The sequence below is a fragment of the Leucoraja erinacea genome, chromosome 14 (genome assembly GCF_028641065.1).
Source record: "Leucoraja erinacea ecotype New England chromosome 14, Leri_hhj_1, whole genome shotgun sequence".
NCBI lineage: Eukaryota > Metazoa > Chordata > Chondrichthyes > Rajiformes > Rajidae > Leucoraja > Leucoraja erinaceus.
The window spans coordinates 45,201,092-45,219,354 of record NC_073390.1 but is presented as its reverse complement, the minus strand read 5'-3'; the positions used below and the strand labels follow the sequence as shown (position 1 = coordinate 45,219,354).

Here is an 18,263-nt window from a genome sequence, read left to right as displayed (position 1 = left end):
GGACCCTTCCTCAGACTCTGAAGGAGGACACCGACCTGAAATTGCGCCTATACATTGCCTCCACAGGTACTGCCTGACCCGCTGAGTTCCTCCAGGCACTTTGGTTTTCGAGATTCGAGCATCTGCAGTTCCTTGTGGTCCCTGCAAACCACTGCATTGTCCCATGAGTTCATTAGCATAACAGTGGAGAGGTCATAGAATGTTTGCATCATTTTAATTTCAAGTAGCGAATGCAGTAAATCTAATTAAGAGGCAAGATGTACTACACATTTCTTATTTTTGTATTACTCAGACAACCAAATCAATGCATCTGACAACTGACAGTTTCCAAAAACCACCTACAGCGCAGTGAAGTACTGTGCAATTTAAATCATGTAACATTTCCATAAACCCAGCTCCTGGGCGTTTCCTGATATCATCAGTCATTTCAAGGACAATAGCATACTTCAGCAATATGGATTATTTCAAATTATTGAGGAGCTGATTAATGCCAGTTTCTTTATCAGGCATTATTTAGACAACAACAAACAATTGACATATACACCACTGGAAAAGGAGCTAGGCTTTTAGAGATACAGAGCGGAAACAGGCCCTTCCGCCCACCCAGGCCGCGCCGACCAGGGATCCCCGTACACTAGAGGGCGTGTCACACTTGGGCGATTTTTTTCGACGACTGTCACAGTCGTAGCAGGTTGACGAAAAAGTGGCGACTGTACCCCTCCCCCCACGACAATGTCAATGACAACCTACCACCTAGTCTACGTCAAGCTACCGACAACCGGTGACCCAATCGTCGCACTTAGGACGTCCACCTACACCTACGACCACACCTACAACAACGGAAGTCAACCTACATCCATCCGCGACAAGCAACAACCCTGTCGGTGACAACTGAAGACAATTCAGTCGCCGGTACCTGTCGCTGGTTGGCGTAGGTTGACGTAGGTAGTCGCTTTAGGTAGTTGATTTATAAGGCATGGCTTTTTTGACATTGGTGCAAGATGCAGACACAATGCCCCCCGAAGCAGGTAAATAATTGAAAACACTCTTGCAAGTGCATCCATGGTTGGTGTGGAAGAGTGCCAGGGAGGAAATGCAATGGATAACATTCTCAACACTATTGATTCCAGGTCCACTACAAAGCTGGTGGGGTGGGATTAATGTGTAGGAACCGAGTAATAAAACAGACCTTGGGTGACAGAGAAAAAGCAATTATTTGTGAAAATGAGAAATCAGATTGCGGAAAGGCAGCTTTTAAATAGCATGACGTAATATGGTACGTGAAGGAAGAACTGCGGATGCTGCTTTACACCGAAGATAGACGCAAAAAGCTGGAGTGTGCCAGGCAGCATCTCTGGAGAGAAGGACCAGGTGACGTTTTGTGTCGAGACACTTCTTCAGACTGAACGTGGGGGAGAGGGAAACAGGAGATATGAAAAGGTACATAGGGCAAATGCATGAAAGTTATGGAAAAGGACAAATCAAAGCCAACGACGATGATCAAGGAAAGGTGGAGCCCACAATGCTCCATTGTTGGCTGTGGAGAATACAGATGTTGTCCCCGATGTTTACTGCAGTTCCAATTTGATTCTATATTTGATTTTCATTTCCATGTTTTAGACAAGTATAACAGTTCAAATGTAATATATTTTGAGATTTTTAATAAATAATAATTTTTGTACAAATTAATTACAAAAACCGAGGGAAATAATCGCCACATTTTCAGGTTCTTTTTCAATTAAACTGTTTCCAAGCTTTGATAAAAGGAGTTCCCATGTTGATTTCTACCTGAACATGTTTTCGGTGGCAATGGAGCTTGGCCAGGTTTTCTTTGCCTCCATTCCTTGAGTGCATCTTGGAATGCATTCGCCGACTGTTCTTCATCAAAGTTGCCACTTAGCAGCGATCCACCTTTGCGGGCCTCTGCACTGCTGTTTCGTGCACTCAAAGCTGGTTTACCAACTTCATCATCAAAGGTAAGAATCTGCAGCAAAGAGCAAGTTATAATTTCGGAAAACTAAGCAAATAGTAAGCACTTTATTTTAGTTTTGAAAATAAAGGGCCTGTCCCACTTACGCAACTTTTTCGGCGACTGCCGGAACCCGTCATAGGTCGTTGCAGGTCACCGAAAATTTTCAACATGTTGAAAATCCAGCGGCGACCAGAACAAGGTACGACTCTTTGAGCGATTACTCACGACTATAGAGGCTTCACCATGTCGCCAGGATGTCGCCTGTATGGTCGTGAGTCGTCTCCTCAGTCGCCCAAAGAGTCGCAGCGTCTTTCTGGTCGCCGCTGGATTTTCACCACGTTGAAAATTTTCGGCAACCTGCAACGACCTTTGCTGAAAAAGTTGCGTAAGTGGGACAGGCTTATTAGGCTATTCCCAACCTGTGGTGGCACACTGGCACAGTGGGGTAGAGTTGCTGCCTCACAGAGCCAGAGACCTGGGTTTGATCCTGACTACGGGGTTGCTGTCTGTGTGAAGTTTGACCATTCTCCCTGTGACCATGTGGGTTTTCTCAGGGTGCTCCAGTTTCCTCCCCTCACTCCAAAGACATACGGATTTGTAGGTTAATTGGCTTCTGTAAATTGCCCCTAATGTGTGTAGGATGCGAAACCGGGTTAACATAGAACATAGTGTGAATGGGTGATCGATGGTCAGCGTGGACTCGGTGGGCCGGAGGGCCTGTTTTCATCCTGAGTCTCTTTCTCTCGCTCTCTCGCTCCCTCTAAATCTGCTAGTTTTCTCCGAGATCGTCGGTTTCCTCCCACACTCCAAAGACATACAGGTTTGTAGGTTAATTGGCTTTGTTTGAGTGTAAATTGGCACTAGTGCGTATAGGGTAGCGTCAATATGCGAGGATCACCGGTCAGTACGGACTCGATGGGCCGAAGGGCCTGTTTCCACCCTCAAACCCTAAAACTAATCTGTATAATGCTGGTGCCCCCTGCCATTGTCTGGAAGGATCATGTAGAATGGTTTACGGACATCCTTAGCGTCACAGCTGCATGCGGCACTGTGCTGTGCCATTCCTGGAGCCTGCCTGACCATCTCCTGCGGCATGTCATGGGGCTTGAGTTGTCCACATTGGTGGCAATGCAAGCTTCTGATGATGAACCCGACGCTCAGGAGTCTTACTAAAACGCCCGGCTTAAATAGTTAGTCCTGAAATGGCTGGGAATGAGTTCACAAAAGTCACATTTGAGAAAATCCAATAGCCAGAGGCACGATCAGTATAATTGAAAAATAATTCAGAGTATTAAGGCTGTACTGTAGTAAAGTGCTCCCTTGGGAAGAGTCAGGAACAGCACCTCATATTTCGCTTGGGCAGCTTACAACCCTGAGGTATCAGTATTTATTTCTCTAACTTTAAGTAACCCATGCAACCCTCTCAAGCCGAACCGTCATTGTCGCAGCTTCAAAGTCATCGTGTTGAGTCTCATTGTCTGTCACTAGTTTTCACCTAGTTCACAACTAACAATGGCCTGCTCCCATTATCATCATTACTTTTTTGCATATCTTTCACCGATATCATATATCACTTGTTTCCCTTTCCCCTGACTCTCAGACTGAAGAAGGGTCTTGACCCAAAACGTCACCCATTCCTTTCCCCCACAGGTGCTGCCTGTCCCGCTGAGTTGCTCCAGCTTTTCGTGCCTAGCCAGGATAATAAGTTGATGGCCTGATGTTCCGATCCGTTTGTGTTATGGCAGTATTTGCAAAAATCTGCACAGGCTGGAGAGACAGGATAGCAAATCAATTCCTTCTTTAATTTAGGAATGAGCCGCAGATGCTGGTTTACAGTGAAGATCGACACAAAATGCTGGAGTAACTCAGCGGGACAGGCAGCATCTCTGGGGAGAAGGAATTGCTGACATTTTGGGTTGAGACCCTTCTTGGCTTAGTTTAGTTTAGAGATACAGCACGGAAAAAGGCCCTTCGGCCCGCCAAATTCATGCTGACCAGCGATCCCTGTACACAAGCACTATCCTACACACTAGGGATAATTTACTACAGAGTGGATGGGGACAGGATGTTTCCACTAGTGGGTGAGTCTAGGACTAGAGGCCATAGCCTCAGAATAAAAGGGGCGTTCCTTTAGGAAGGAGATAAGGAGGAATTTCTTTAGTTAGAGGGTGGTGAATCTGTGGAATTAATCGCCACAGAAGGCTGTGGAGGCCAAGTCAATGGATATATTTAAGGCAGAGATAGATAGATTCTTGATTAGTATGGGTGTCAGGGGTTATGGGGAGGAGGCAGGAGAATAGGGTTGAGGGAGAGATAGATCGGCCATGATTGAATGGCGGAGTAGACTTGAAGGGCCAAATTCTACTCCTATCTCTTTATGAACATGAATTTATATCAATTTTAATTTTACTACTAAGCATGCAAATTACTCAGCTCCAATTACTAAACACGCAAAAGTGCACTAGTTAGTTTTTGTGGCTATTTCTCCACATAAAATGTTTTTAGTTCATCCAATAACCTTACCTCAGCATTTTGTTGTGGCGTTATCTTAGATGAAAGTTTTTGTCCTGAAAAAGGTTTCTTTGGAAACAGCTTTCGATTCACAGGAGACTCATCAGATTCAATTTGTTTTTTAAATTGGCTGACTGAATGCAATGAATTGTTCAATGGAGGTTTTTGTTTCTCAGTCTGTCAATAACATAAAAGTGAATCACATCATTAAATGGGAAGTGTTTCAAAAAAATCTCAGCTTAAAGTGGGTTAAGATTTAAGACTACGGCTGCTGTCTGTACGGAGTTTGTACTTTCTCCCCGTGACATGCGTGGGTTTTCTCCGAGATCTTAGGTTTCCTCCCACACTCCAAAGACGTACAGGTTTGCAGGTTAATTGGCTTGGTATAATCGTAAATTGTCCCGTGTGTGTAGGATAGTGTTAATGCGCGAGCATCGCAGGTCGGAGTGGACTCGGTTGGCCGAAGGGCCCGTTTCTGCGCTGTCTCTAAACTAAAGTAAACTGAATGGTGGAGCACTCAATGGACCAATTGGGCTAATTCTGCTCCTCGGTCTGTGGCCTTCCCCACAGCCCCCAGATCACAGTCTATCAGCAGCTCCTACCAGTTCACCCATCCCTCATTGAGAAGCCTCAACTCGAATTGAGTTAGGCTTCTACCCAAACTGCCAGCTGCAGAGAAAGTGAAAACAAGTTTTCCCGCAGACAAAGGACGCGAGGGAAAAGATAAAGCAGGCGATAAAACAGCAACAAAGCAGAAACGGAAAATAGTTCAGGCAGGAACAACGGGCTCAGGCAGGAGCTGGTGTGAGAATACCAATCCGTTAACTTTTCAGATACAGAATGATCAGAAACCACTTCTCCAGCACTGGTTTTCAACATCAGTTGCATTACATTTGGTTCAAAGAGAACAATAAAAAAACACTGACGTTCCTATTCAGTTGCATGAATCTGGTTGGTGTACGGGACCTGGTTTGGACATGCTGTTCTGAGTTTACCATGCCAACACACAAATCCCTAGTCCCAGTGTGTAGGATCATGCCAAGCTGGGATAACATGGAATTAGTGTATGGGGTGACCAGTTTTCAGCGCGGACTCGGTGGTCCCTGGGTCCCCTTTGCTCTATTTCTAAATTAAACTAAACTAAACTTTTACACAAAGGATGGTGGGTGTATGGAACGAGTTGCCAGAGGCGGTAGTTGAGGCAGCGACAAACGCAACGTTTAAGAAGCAATCAGCAGGTACATGGATAAGAGGTTTAGAGCGATATGGGCCAAACCCAGGCAAGTGGGATTAGTGCAGATGGGACATTTTGGTCAGTGTGGGCAAGTTGGGCCGAAGGGCCTGTTTCCACCCTGAATGATAGACAATAGAAACTAGACAATAGGTGCTGGGCCCTCGAGCCAGCACCGCCATTCAATGTGATCATGGCTGATCATCCACAATCAGTACCCCGTTCCTCCCTTCTCCCCATATCCCTTTACTCCACTAGATGTAAGAACTCTGTCAAACTCTCTCTTGAAAGCATCCAGAGAACCAGCCTCCACCGCCCTCTGAGGCAGAGAATTCCACTCACAACTCACAAAAAGTTTTTCCTCATCTCTGTTCTAAATGGCTTACCCCTTATTCTTAAACTGTGGCCCCCTGGTTCTGGACTCCCCCAACATCAGGAACATATTTCCTGTCTATAGCGTGTCCAAACCCTTAATAATCTCATATGTTTCAATAAGATATCCTCTCATCCTTCTAAACTCCAGATGATACAAGCCCAGCCGCTCTATTCTATCAACATATGACAGTCCCGCCATCCTGGGAATTAATCTGGTGAACCTACACTGCACTCCCTCAATAGCATGAATGTCCTTTCTCAAATTGGGAGACCAAAAGTGCACACAATACTCCAGGTGTGATCTCACTAGGACCCTGTACAACTGCAGAAGGACCTCTTTGCTCCTATACTCAACTCCTCTTGTTATGAAGGCCAACATGCCATTTACAAACTCTGTACCTGCATGCTTACTTTCATTGACTGATGAACAAGGACCCCTAGATCCCATTGTACTTCCACTTTTCCCAACTTGACTTCATTTAGATTTCCTGTTTTTGCCACCTAACTAGATAACCTCACACTTATTCACATTAAACTGCATCTGCCATGCATCTGCCCACTGACCCAACCTGTCCAAGCCACCCTGCATCCTCATAACATCCTCCTCACAGTTCACACTGCCATCCAGCTGTGTGTCATCTGCAAATTTGCTAACTTTTAATCACTTCATCTAAATCATTAATGTATTGTGATTTCATGACTCTATAACTTAAAACTAAAGTAAAACTAAACAATGTGGGCCATAATATAATCATAATCATCATAATAGTACAGTCATACCAATAAAGAACAACAAAACTCCCAAATAAATGAACATGAACAAGGAACTACAGATGCTAGTTTACAAAAAGACATACAAATGTTGGAGGAACTCAGCGGATCAGGCAGAATCTGTGGCGGGAATGGACAGGCGATGTTTCAGGTTGACACCCTACAGGAAAGTAGACTAATATCTGAATGGTGGCCGACTAGGAAAAGGGGAGATGCAACGAGATCTGGGTGTCATGGTACACCAGTCATTGAAAGTAGGCATGCAGGTGCAGCAGGCAGTGATGAAAGCGAATAGTATGTTAGAATTCATAGCAAAAGGATTTGAGTATAGGAGCAGGGAGGTTCTACTGCAGTTGTACAGGGTCTTGGTGAGACCACACCTGAAGTATTGCGTACAGTTTTGGTCTCCTAATCTGAGCAGCGACATTCTTGCCATAGAGGGAGTAGAGAGAAGGTTCCACCAGACTGATTCCTGGGATGTCAGGACTTTCATATGAAGAAAGACTGTATGGACTCGGCTTGTACTCGCTAGAATTTAGAAGATTGAGGGGGGGGATCTTATAGAAACTTACAAAATTCTTAAGGGGTTGGACAGGCTAGATGCAGGAAGATTGTTCCCGATGTTGGGGAAGTCCAGAACAAGGGGTCACAGTTTAAGGATAAGGGGGAAATCTTTTAGGACCGAGAAGAGAAAAACATTTTTCACACAGAGAGTGGTGAATCTCTGGAATTCTCTGCCACAGAAGGTAGTTGAGGCCAGTTCATTGGATATATTTAAGAGGGAGTTAGATGTGGCCCTTGTGGCTAAAGGGATCGGGGGTATGGAGAGAAGGCTGGTACAGGATACCGAGTTGGATGATCCGCCATGATCATATTGAATGGTCGTGCAGGCTCAAAGGGCCGAATGGCCTACTCCTGAACCTATTTTCTATGATTCTATGATTCTGACTTCAGTGTCTGAAGAAGGGTCCTGACCCGAAACATCACCTCTCCATTCCCTCCATAGATGCAGCTTGAACTGCTGAGTTCCTCCAGCATTTGTGTTTTGCTCAAATCTATTTTAAGTTGTCAAAAGAAAAGAGAACATCTTAATTCTGCTACAGCTTTTGTGAGCCTGGAGAGAGAAGAAAGACATTCAATTTTCACACAGTTTTACAATGCACTCAAAGCCATTTTCTTTTGAATATATAAAACTTTAAAGAACATTTTGCTTACTTTTTGTGCATTCTGTCCTAAATCAATTATTTCCCATTCTTTAATGGCAGTTAATGTAAAAACATTTGACCTTGACTCACCGCAGATAATATTAATTTGCAGATTTTCTTTCCCATTGACTACTGGTGCAAAGTTCACAAGATATCAGAAAGCCTTTGCAAAAATCAATGACTGGCCATAGAGTAAATAATCTATTATCATCATCCAATGTGCACACACATCTTCACGGATAAAGATAAAATTGCCTTCATATCTGAGATAAAGAATGAGCATGATAGATGCTCAGTTAATTACAATGCAGACAAAAGGAACTGCAGATGCCGCTTTTAAAAAAAAAAGACACAGAGTGCTGGAGTAACTCAGCAGGTCATGCAAATTCTCTGGAGACTGATTGTGATGGGGGTGTGGGGGAAGTAAGCTGGAAGAAAGCGGGCGGTAGAATTGCTGCTTTACAGCGCCAGAGAGCCAGGTTCGATCCTGACCACGGGTGCTATCTGTGTGGTGTTTGTTCATTCTCCCCGTGACCGCGTGGGTTTTCGCCGGGTGCTCCGGTTTCCTCCCACACTCCAAAGGCACGCGGGTTTGTCAGTTGCAAGGTAAAATTGTAAATCGGCCCCTACTGTGTGAAGGATGGTGCTGGTTGGCACGGCCTTGGTGGGCCGAAGGGCCTGTTTCCGCGCTGAATCGCTAAAGTCTAAAATTTAAGGAGGTGGGTGGGGGCCGGGCGAAGATTAGCCAGTGTTAGGCAGATACAGGTGAGGAGGATTTTTTGATAGGCAGATGGTTGGACAAAAAACAGAGATGAATAGATAGAAGGTCTAAGACAAAAGGCTTGAAGACTTGCAAATTGTGAAGCTAGAGGAAAGGATGTAGGTGGAAGGGGAGAAGTGTGTGTGAGTTCAGGTGTGGCACAGGGAAGAGAAGGGGGAAAGGGGGGGTGCATAGAAGGGGGGGGGGGGGGGGTTGGGGAATGTTACGATAATTACCTAAAATTATGTAATTCATTGTTCATATAATTGGGTTGTAAGTGGCTCAAGCAGAATATGAGGTGCCTCTCCTCCAGTCTGAGTGTGCTCCCACTCTGACATCAGCCATCCAATGACTTTGTGTCCTTTTCTTATTACCAATGTGTTGGTTTTACAAGTGTAAAATAGTGATTAATTTGTTCATTTGTTGCTTTTGAAAGGCTGAGAATCAAATATTCACCTTAAAATCACACCAACATTCGACATTAGTTTAGTTATAGAGCTTCAGCGTGGAAACTGGAATTTCGACCCACCGAGTTCACACCGACCAGCGATCCCTGCACACTAACACTGTCCAACACACACACTAGGGACAATTTACAAATTTATCCAAAGCCAATTAACCTGCAAACCTGCACGTCTTTGGAGTGTGGGGGGAAAGCCACGCTGGTCACGGAAAGAACGTACAAACTTCGTAAAGACAGCACCCATAGTCAGGTAACACGGGTCTCTGGCGCTGTGGGGCAGCAACTCTACCACTGCGCCACCGTGCCGCCCAAATTAACTGTATGTTAGATTTCCATTCCCTCATAGTTCCAAAAAAATGTTGTTTCAAAATATCTGAAGTACAAAGCGTTTAACTTTAGAAAAACAAACACTTTCATGAAACCGTGTAATAGATGAAGGCATCTGTACCTGGAATGGGAAGAACCTGTGAAGCTTCAGCGCCCCCTTGTGATGGAACTTAGCAAAGCAACTGGAACAATAATTTTCTCCACACTCCACACAAACCTGTGGGAAGTTCAGGACACATTTTAAAGTGACGTTAGCTGAAATGCTTACTAATATAAAAACAAAGATATTTACGTGAGGCTAAACGCAAATTGGAGGAACAGCATCTCATATTTTGCTTGGGCAGCTTGCAGCCCAGTGGTATGAACATTGATTCCTCTAACTTCAAGTAACCCCCGGCATATAACCATATAAAAATTACAGCACGGAAACAGGCCATCTCGGCCCTACAAGTCCATGCCGAACAAATTTTTTTCCCCCTTAGTCCCACCTGCCTGCACTCATACCATAACCCTCCATTCCCTTCTCATCCATATGCCTATCCAATTTATTTTTAAATTATACCAATGAACCTGCCTCCACCACTTCCACTGGGAGCTCATTCCACACCGCCACCACTCTCTGCGTAAAGAAGTTCCCCCTCATATTACCCCTAAACTTCTGTCCCTTAATTCTGAAGTCATGTCCTCTTGTTTGAATCTTCCCTATTCTCAAAGGGAAAAGCTTGTCCACATCAACTCTGTCTCTCATTCCCTCTCTCTCTCCATCCCTCACCCTCCCAAGTCGCAACAGCTTCTCGTTTTCACCCAAATGGCCTGTTTCCTTTATCATCGTTCCTTTTTGCAGATCTTTCATTCATTGTTCTTTATCTCTCTACATCATCGTCTATATCTCTCATTTCCCTTTCCCCTGACTTCAGTCTGGATAAGGGTCTCATCCCGTAACGTCACCCATTCCTTCCCTCCAGGGATGCTGCCTGACCCACTGAGTTACTCCAGCTTTTTTTGGGTCTTACTATGTCAAGTTCAAGTTCAAGTGAGTTTATTGTCATGTGTCCCTGATAAGACAATGAAATTCTTGCTTTGCTTCAGCACACAGAACATAGTAGGCATTTATTACAAAACAGATCAGTGTGTCCATATACCATAATATAAATATATACACACATGAATAAATAAACTGATAAAGTGCAAATAACAGATAATGGGGTATTAATAATCAGAGTTTTGTCCGAGCCAGGTTTAATAGCCTGATATCTGTGGGGAAGTAGCTATTCCTGAACCTGGTTGTTGCAGTCTTCTTTCTAGCATCCAGCACAGAAGCAGTAAAACAATGAAACTGACTCAAATGCCTGAACTATCAAAGGCTCAATGGTACGTTTTTTGTGGTATTTTCTCTATTTGATGGTATTTTCTTTATTTATATGAGGAAAGGTTGTGCAGCCGAGGACTTTATTCCTTTGAGCGCAGGCAGCTGACCATCGATCACCCATTCACACGGTTTTCTATGCCTTCCCACATTCTCATCCGCACTCTGCACACAAGGGACAATTTACTGAGATGAATTAACCCACAAACCCACACGTCTTTGGGATGTGGGAGGAAACGGGGGCACCCGGAGGAAACCCGTGCGGTCAGGGGGACAATGTGCAAACTTCCAGACAGGCAGCACCCGAGGTCAGGATTGAACCCAGGTCTCTGGTGATGCGAGGTAGCAGCTCTACCAGATGCACCGCTGTGCTGCCTTTCGACCCCTTTTTGCAAGAACAGGTCAAGGTACTTTAATTGAAAGCCTAAAAAGGGCCTGTCCCACTTTCGCGACTTTTTCAGCGACAGCCAGCACCCGTCATAGGTCGTTGCGGGCGCCGAAAATTCAACGTTGAAAATCTAGCGGTGACCAGAAAGACGCTACGACTCTTTGGGCGACTGAGGAGACGACTCACGACCATACAGGCGACACCCTGGCGACATGTCGCAGGGTGAAGCCTGTATGGTCGTGAATAGTTGTCCAAAGAGTCATACATTGTTCTAGTCGCTGCTGGATTTTCAACATGGTGAAAATTTTTGGTGACCTGCAACGACCCATGATGGGCTCCGGCAGTCGCCAAAAAAGTTGCGTAAGTGGGACAGGCCCATAACGGTGAAAAGTGATGAACACTGCCCAGTCCAACATGGATTCTGACCCCCCCCCCACCCCCTCTCCCACCATCAAAGGGACATACATGAGTCACTGCCTCAAAAAGGCAGCCAGCATCATCAGAGATCCACACTACCCTTGCCACACTCTCATCTCACCCCCTGCCATCAGGAAGAAGGTACAGGAGCCTGAGAACTGTAATGTCCAGGTTCAGGAACAGCTTCTTCCCTACAGCCATCAGGCTATTAAACACTACAACCTCCAAATAGGCTGGGAACTATATTGAATTGTGGACATTATTTTTGACTTTGCATGACAATTGTCGATTTATTTGTCTGCTTATTTAATATTGAAAGCTGAACTTTTTGGGGGTTTGTTTTGGTGTGGGTTTTACAGAGAACTGTGTTTACATACTCTGTTGTGCCGCTGCAAGCAAGAATGTCAGATCACGGGGAGAACGTGCAAACTCCATACAGACAGCACCCGTATTCAGGATCGAACCTGGGTCTGTGACACTGTGAGGTAGCAGCTCTATCGCTGTGCCAATGTGCCTCCCTTAACAAAGTACAACATTTTATCGACAATATGACTATTACTTACTCACCAGTTGGGGATACCTGATCTCACACTGTCCACATACTTTCTCCTTGACCTTTGGCCGCTCGGCTACACTGACCGGGACACTGGAGGATACACGTCTGTGAGGCTCTGCAATAACATAATAACAATCCATTGGGATTGAAGGAGCAACACCTGATATTTTGCTTGGGTAGCACCCGTATTCAGGATCGAACCTGGGTCTGTGACACTGTGAGGCAGCGGTATGAATTTTGATTTCTCTAACTTCAAGTAACTTTTACTTTCCCTCTTTTTCCATCCCTCCCCCATCCTAGTTCTCCGACTAGTTTCACTGTCCTCCTGATTAAATATTACTGGTTGTGTGCCTCGTTGTCACCTTCCCCTCAGCTCACAATGAACCGTTCTACATTTCCTTGATCATCGTCCCCTTTGATCGGTCATTTTCCCACCTTACCCTTCCCTATCTCTATGTCTCCCTCTCCCCTGTCTCTCAGTCTGAACAAGGGGCTCGACCCGAAACGTCGCCCATTCCTTCTCTCCAGAGATGCTGCCTGCCCCGCTGAGTTACTCCAGCACATTTTGTGTCTACGGTGTAAACCAGCATCTGCAGTTCCTTCCTAAACAATCCATTTCATGTCTATAAAACCGACGGAAACACAAAATGAAGGAAAGTAGACATACCTTCACGCTGGTCCTTCAGTACTTTGATTTTTGTCTTTCCTGAAGTTATCTGTTACAGAATAATAGTCATTTTAAAGGATTACTGCAGAAGAACACAAAAGTGCAACTATTTACACATTTTTAGTCAAACGTTATAACATGTTTCATTCACAGAGTTAAAGGTTTGTATGGAAAGATTTTGAATAAAAGTTTACCTACATGCCGGTGAAATGAAGTTCAACAGAGGCTGCTCGGAAAGATTTACGCAAAGTTCCAAGTCACTCACGTAATAATGAAGAATACTAAAAACCGGGATGGTGCAGGCCTTTGAGTCTATCCCTCAATAATGACATAAAATGGCTCAATTTTCTGAAAAACAACCGGTTTTGCAGCAAACCTTTTCTGCAGCTATGTTTAGATTAGTTTAGTTTAGAGATACAGCACGGATACAGACCCTTTGGCCCACCGAGTCCGCGCCGACCAGCGATCCTCGCATATTAAAGGGCCTGTCCCACCAGCATGTGATTGCATGCGTCTAGCGCGACCAAACGTGGTTGCTTGAGGCGTACCCCAAGGAGTATGGCCAATAACACTATCCTACACACACTAAGGGCAATTTACACATAGAAAGGCAATTAACCTACAAATCTTTGGAGTGTGGGAGGAAACCGAAGATCTCGGAGAAAGCCCACGCGGGTCACGGGGAGAACGTACAAACTACGTGCAGACAGCACCCGTGGTCGGGATCGAACCCGGATCTCTGGTGCTGTAAGCCCTGTAAGGCAGCAACTCTGCCGCTGCGCCACCATGCCACAATTGTGTTGCAGGAATTATGCTTTGTAAAGTAAAAGTTACTGCCTGGGAGAAACACTCAAATACATAGGATATTATCATACAGAATAAAACCTGGGCTAAGGTTAAACCGACCGTGCCGACCAACAATGTTCAACATTAGTTTGATTGATTGAATGGTTGATCACAATGTTAATGAAACGGCCCTCCGACCCGACAGTCCCCTCGACCCAAGTAGCAGCAATCAAATACGGGACAAGGGCGGTCCCGTATGGGACAAACCAATTTAGCCCAAAATACGGGATATCCCGGCTAATACGGGACAGTTGGAATGTGCCAATAGACACTATTGAAGAGCCACAAGGAACTGCAGGCGTTGGAATGTGGAGCAAGACACAAGGTGCTGGAGGAACTCAACATCTGTGGAGTGAATGGACCTTTTGGATTGGGACTCTTCTTCAGAATGATAGCATGAGAGGTGCCCATAACTCCAATTGACAGGGATTATTCTATAATAAGCTTGTTTGCCGTTGATTTTGAAGTCTCTCCTTACCTTTCGATTACAGTTGTCTTTACTCTTCAGGACATTCTGCGCATGATTTGTCAGGTTCCCTGTCTGTCCCGATCTCCAATGATGAGGCCCGGCTCGTCTGCAATAAACAAACATGAAGGCAAATTATAACAAGCCTATTCTATCAACAGCTATGTTGTTTCAAAGCCCACTCTCTATATTTATATGCAGACCATTAAGAAATCATGATAATCACTCAAGGGAAGACACTATTGGAGAGAGCTCTTGGGGCTAGCAGAATCAAGGGATATGGGGAGAAGGCAGGAACAGGTTACTGATTGTGGATAACCAGCCATGATTACAATGAATGGCAGTGCAGGCTCGAATGGCCAAATGGCCTCCTCTTTTCTATGTTTCTTGGTCCTCCAAAATATTCAAAATGGAATTTAAACTATGTTTCTATGACACAAAATGCTGGAGTAACTCAGCAGGACAGGCAGCACCCATTCCTTCTCTCCCGATATGCTGCCTGTCCCGCTGAGTTACTCCAGCACTTTGTGTCTATCTTCGGTTTAAACCAACACCTGCAGTTCCTTCCAACACATTTAAGAAATCATGTTTCGTTTAGTTGCTAAATGCATTTCGTTGTCAAGTGTTCTGAATCTGAGTTTATTGTCAAGTGTTCCAAGTGTACAGTGAAGAGCTTTTGTGAATCATGAAATGTCACCCATTCCTTCTATCCAGAGATGCTGTCTGACCCGCTGAGTTACTCCAGGGTTTTATGTCTATCTTCGATGGAAACCATAATCTGCAGTCCCTTCATAAAACCGAATTAAACGTGTCTTCATGTCAAAATCTACCGAACTAACGTCATAAAAAGGTGCTGCTTCATATCCCCGCTAGCTTACACTGGGTTTTGCCCCACTCTCCCCACTACAGTCTGTCCGAAGAAGTGTCCCGACCCGATAGGTCACCCCTATCCATGTTCTCTAGAGAGGATGCCTGACCCGCTGAGTTACTCCAGCACTCTGTGTCTATCTCTGCTTTGCTAATGCTCATTTGAAAACTCTGTGGGAGCTCCATATTACAGCAGAATCTGCTACACAGATACAAGCCGCTGTGGTAGTGAAAACCCAAGGCCAGGATCACAGATCTGAAGCCAAGTAGAAACCCTTCGCACTTACTCCCTTGTGTAAGAAAGAACTGCAGATGCTGGTTTAAATCGAAGGTAAACACAAAATGCTGGAGTAACTCAGAGGGCGAGGCAGCATCTCTGGAGAGAAGGAATGGGCGACGTTTCGGGTCGAGGCCATTCTTCAGACTGATGTCAGAGGAGGGGTCGGGACAGAGATAGAATGTAGTCGGTGACAGTAAGACTAGTGGGAGAACTGGGAAGGGGAAGGGGATGGAGAGGGAAAGCAAGGGGCTATCTGAAGTTATAAGTAATATGAACCACTGACTCCCTTTCCTCCTTTTCCCGACTCATGGTTTGCCGAAGTTGCAGCAATCTTTGTTCCATCACATCACTGTCCAGTTCCAGCTGAGCTGTTTCTAATCGTAGTTCTCGAAGATTCCTGGAGAGAAAACAATTGAGATTTAATGTTAAATGTCGTTGAAATGTCGTGACTTTCTGGGTGGCACGGTGGAGCAGCGGTAGAGTTGCTGCCACACAGCGCCAGAGACACGGGGTTTATCCCAGCTACGAGCGCTGTCTGTAGGGAGTTTGCACGTTCTCCCCGTGACCTGCGTGGGTTTTCTCCGGGTGCTCCGGTTTCCTCCCACACTCCAAAGACATAAAGGCTTGTAGGCTATTTGTTTTCAGTAAAATTGTAAATTGTCCCCAGTGTGTTTAAGATAGTGCTAATGTACAGGGATAGCTGGTCTGCGTGGACTCGATGGGCCGAAGGGCCTCTTTCTATGCTGTATCTCTAAACTAAACTAAACTAAACTACTTGGAATCTGAAGAAACAGGCAAAAATAACTAAATAATCTGCATGCCCTTACAGTCAGGATTCTTACTGAATTTCTCCAATACATGTCCAATAATCAATCAATCAATTAAATGAGTCCGAAGAAGTGTCTCAACCCTAATTACCCATTCCTTCTCTCTGGAGATGCTGCCCATCCCGCTGAGTTACTCCAGATTTTTATGTCTATTTAAACCAACATCTGCAGTTCCTTCCTGCACACAATTAATCAATTAAAAAGCCACCTAATGAAAACTGCATGAAAATGTGATGTCCATGTAGAGTCCAGACCATGCAGGGCAGAAACTTTGTGCATTTAGTTAAATAGTTAGTTTAAGTTAGTTAGTTTAATTTTATTATCACGTGTACCGGAAGCCATCTTCCGCCTGGCGCCATGACTCACAGATGGCCAACTTGGCCAGGCCCGGCTTTTATCTTTGTTCCAACCATCTGCCTATCAAATGCCTTCCTTGCCTGTGTCCACCTGCTACCTGCCACGCTTTGTCCAGCCTCTCCCCTGGCCTTCCCTACCCTCGCCTCGCCTCCCCTCCCCTCGCCTCGCCTCCCCTTGCCTCCTCTCGCCTCCCCTCTCCTCGCCTCCTCTCGCCTCCTCTCGCCTCACCTCCCCTCCCCTCCGCTCACCTCACCTCCTCTCCCCTCCCCTTTCTTCTTCTTCTCCCCTACCATCAATTTGAAGAAGGGTCTCGACCCCAATCATCACCTATCCATGTTCTCCAGAGATGCTGCCTGACCTGCTGAGTTACTCCCACACTTGTTTTTAAATATAGTGGTGCTGCATTTTACATCATTGAGCTTGAACACGTCGAAAGCAAAAAAATAAAAATTCCCGATGATAACATTTGCCCTGGGATTTCGGACTGTAATCGAACTGTATCTTGCACTCAGCATTATTCCCTTTATCCTGCATCTGTGGATGGCTTGGTGGTAATCATGTATAGTCTTTCCGCTGACTGGATAGCATGCAACAAAAAGGCTTTTCACTGTACCTCGGTACACGTGACAATAAACTAAACTAAACCAAACAACCGATATTTGTTTGAGTGCAGGGATCATGAGTATATTTAATTCAAATCATGACAAAACTGAGAAGGCAGCATATATCTTTACTATTTTTAACATAGAGATACAAGAGATGATACAAAACTATTGATACAAAGATGTCCTCCATAATAAAATGTCACTTCACAATTTCACACCATTTACACTTTTACTTGATAATAAAGGTCTCCTCTGAAGATTTTTTTTTAAGTTCATTTACCTTGCTTTTAACTTAACAGAAGTGAGAGTTTTGTTGGCCGGTACCACAATGAAATTATTGGGATTCATGATGTAGCAAATTAAATATTTCAAAGTTAAAGAGTAGCAGTTGTTACATCCAACAGCACAATACCGTGAAAGATATCTACGAAAGAAAAAAAAAGACTGCATTATTACATAAAAAAACCACGATATATAATATAAGCATGATGGTACAGCATGATGGCGCAGCAGTAGAGTTGCTGCCTCACAGCGCCAGAGACCCGGGTTCGATCCTGACTACGGGTGCTGTCCGTACGGACTTTGTCCGGTCTCCCTGTGACCTGTGTGCTCCGGTTTCCTGCCACATTCCAATGACGTACAGGTTTGCAGGTTAATTGGCTTCGGTAAAAATTGTAAATCGTCCCTCGTGTGTGTGTGTGTAGGATAGTGCTCGTGTAGGGGGATCGCTGGTCGACACAGACTCGGTGGGCCGGAGGGAGAGTTTCCGCGCTGCATCTCTAAACTAAAGTGCTATAATTATGGGGTGAAGGAAAGAGCGTTCACGTCGCGGCCCTGTTTCCACCAACCTTTCCACAGCCACGCACAAGAAGTGACAAGACAAACACCATTGCATGCAGATGCCGAGACGTGTGTTCAGCTCTGGCTGAACAACTTCTAATCTTCAACTCGAAAAGAAATAGACTATAGTTATAAAATGCTAAGGTAGACAAAAATGCTGGGAAAA

General features: G+C 44.9%; 1 protein-coding gene across 1 annotated transcript in view; it reads right to left on the bottom strand.

The window, feature by feature from the left end:
* The window catches only part of zbbx (zinc finger, B-box domain containing), a 51,558-nt gene that overhangs the window by 32,014 nt on the left and 1,281 nt on the right, over positions 1 to 18,263 (bottom strand). The window contains exons 2-9 of the mRNA XM_055646327.1: positions 17,538 to 17,681; positions 15,752 to 15,865; positions 14,334 to 14,430; positions 13,010 to 13,058; positions 12,354 to 12,457; positions 9,737 to 9,832; positions 4,496 to 4,660; positions 1,789 to 1,984 (exon numbers count right to left, since the gene is read on the bottom strand). Coding sequence (XP_055502302.1) covers positions 1,789 to 1,984; positions 4,496 to 4,660; positions 9,737 to 9,832; positions 12,354 to 12,457; positions 13,010 to 13,058; positions 14,334 to 14,430; positions 15,752 to 15,865; positions 17,538 to 17,605 — 889 coding nt within the window. The 5' untranslated portion in view covers positions 17,606 to 17,681. The remainder of the gene's footprint in view (positions 1 to 1,788; positions 1,985 to 4,495; positions 4,661 to 9,736; positions 9,833 to 12,353; positions 12,458 to 13,009; positions 13,059 to 14,333; positions 14,431 to 15,751; positions 15,866 to 17,537; positions 17,682 to 18,263) is intronic.